This window comes from Cotesia typhae, unplaced genomic scaffold (assembly GCF_013202065.1).
Source record: "Cotesia typhae breed Kobodo isofemale line unplaced genomic scaffold, CoteBio_Ctyphae scaffold_152, whole genome shotgun sequence".
Lineage (NCBI taxonomy): Eukaryota > Metazoa > Arthropoda > Insecta > Hymenoptera > Braconidae > Cotesia > Cotesia typhae.
This window is the reverse complement of record NW_027423776.1, coordinates 567,410-568,982: the sequence shown is the minus strand read 5'-3', so window position 1 is coordinate 568,982 and position 1,573 is coordinate 567,410. Positions and strand designations below refer to the sequence as shown.

At 30.2% G+C, this 1,573-nt stretch overlaps 1 protein-coding gene across 1 annotated transcript; it reads left to right on the top strand.

Annotated features, from left to right (window-relative positions):
• The first annotated feature begins 283 nt into the window (after nucleotides 1-283).
• LOC141536292 (uncharacterized) lies at nucleotides 284-1,573 on the top strand. The gene is made up of 3 exons (XM_074256723.1): nucleotides 284-364; nucleotides 599-1,183; nucleotides 1,310-1,573. The coding sequence occupies exons 1-2, from the start codon at nucleotides 337-339 to the stop codon at nucleotides 925-927; spliced, it is 357 nt and encodes a 118-aa protein (XP_074112824.1). The 5' UTR covers nucleotides 284-336; the 3' UTR covers nucleotides 928-1,183; nucleotides 1,310-1,573.

Genomic DNA, 1,573 nt, shown 5'->3' with positions numbered 1-1,573 from the left:
TTCTATCAAACAAAGTGCTAAAAATGCAACTGATCAAGTTATTGAACTATGGAAAAACAACCAGATTCCGACTAGTGGATCAACTAATGTAATACAAAAATTCTTCGCTATCATAACCGATGGTTGAAATTGCAAAAATCTTTTGTGCGAAAAAAATCATCAGCCCAAAACAAAAATGTAATAATATTTCAGAATGAAATCAAAGCATTATTTGATATTGTAGATCATAAATCAATAAAACTGCTTGATAATGATATTCATGAACTATATTCAAATCAAAAAAGTGATACCCGGAAAGAAATTCTTTCAAATAACCCAAATAAATTAAACAGTACTATGAATACGATGGAAGTAGATGAAAGTCGTGAGTATTTACAACATTAGTTATTATAAATTTTAATCAGAATTGAAAATAAATTAAATTGATTATAAATTATGAATAATAAAGTATATTATTGTTTTTCTAATTAATTATATCATAAATGTCAATATGTTCGTAGATGATAAATAAAAAACTCTTTGTGTTCCTTATTTGATGTCAAAGTGAATGAGTTCCATATTTTTGCTTCCATTAATTAAATAATAACGCTTATTTTAGATTTGAATCAACCCTCAACCAGCCATGAGATTGTTCGAAGTGAGGAATCAGAGTCATCTTCAACCCTTACATTAAGTCAAGCTACAAATTTCGGTTCAGATTTAGAGTATGTGCCTCAAATACCGACAACACGAGCAAAAATAAATATTCTAACTCCAGAGCTTATCTCAGCACTCGACAGAGCTAATGTTAGTAGTAGAAATGCAATGTTCATTATTGCTCCAGTTCTATCAAGTGTTGGTGTTAATGTAGAAGATACAACTCTTAGTTATCGAGCAATTCAACGAACTCGCATGCTCTTACAAAAAGACATTGCTATAGGACTATAAGATAACTTCAAAGCTCATGATAAATATGTCGTGCATTGGGATGGGAAAATACTGAATGACATTTCTGAATCGAAATTTGTGGATCGATTACCGATTATTTTGACTGCTTTTGGTACTGAGCAGTTACTTGGAGTTCCAAAAATGAATAGTGGATCGGCAGAAAATCAAACAGCAACCATCTTGTCAACGTTAAATCAATGGGGTATTATTAGTTACATCAAGGCGATGTGTTTTGACACGACTGCGGTTAATACGGGTAACTAATCAATGATAAAATATTTAAAAGAAAATTTTATTTTCATCGTTCTAGTTGAATTGTTTTCATACATTAATTAAATTTTTGACACGTGCCCATTAGTTATAATTCTTTATTTATTTATAGATTTTAAATATGCGTTACAATTTTTATTAGATACAGAACTTAAAGTGTAATTATCTATTTTTACTATACATGAATCCATCATGGTACATGTAAAGAAATTGAAAAGGCCTTAGGAAAAGAATTAATTTGGTTACCATGTCGCCATCATATTTATGAGATCATTTTAAGGAGTGCATTCGAAGTCTATTGGCCAGTATCATCCGGACCAAATGTTCCAATATTTGGCAGATTCAAAAAATTTTGGGACACATTCGATAAAACGAA

What these genes read in the sequence shown, in the direction of transcription:
- LOC141536292 (XM_074256723.1), top strand. Translation starts at nt 337, where the DNA reads ATGAATACGATGGAAGTAGATGAAAGTC. An exon ending in GATGGAAGTAGATGAAAGTC is followed by an intron (nt 365 to 598) that starts GTGAGTATTTAC and finishes CGCTTATTTTAG; the next exon opens with ATTTGAATCAACCCTCAACC.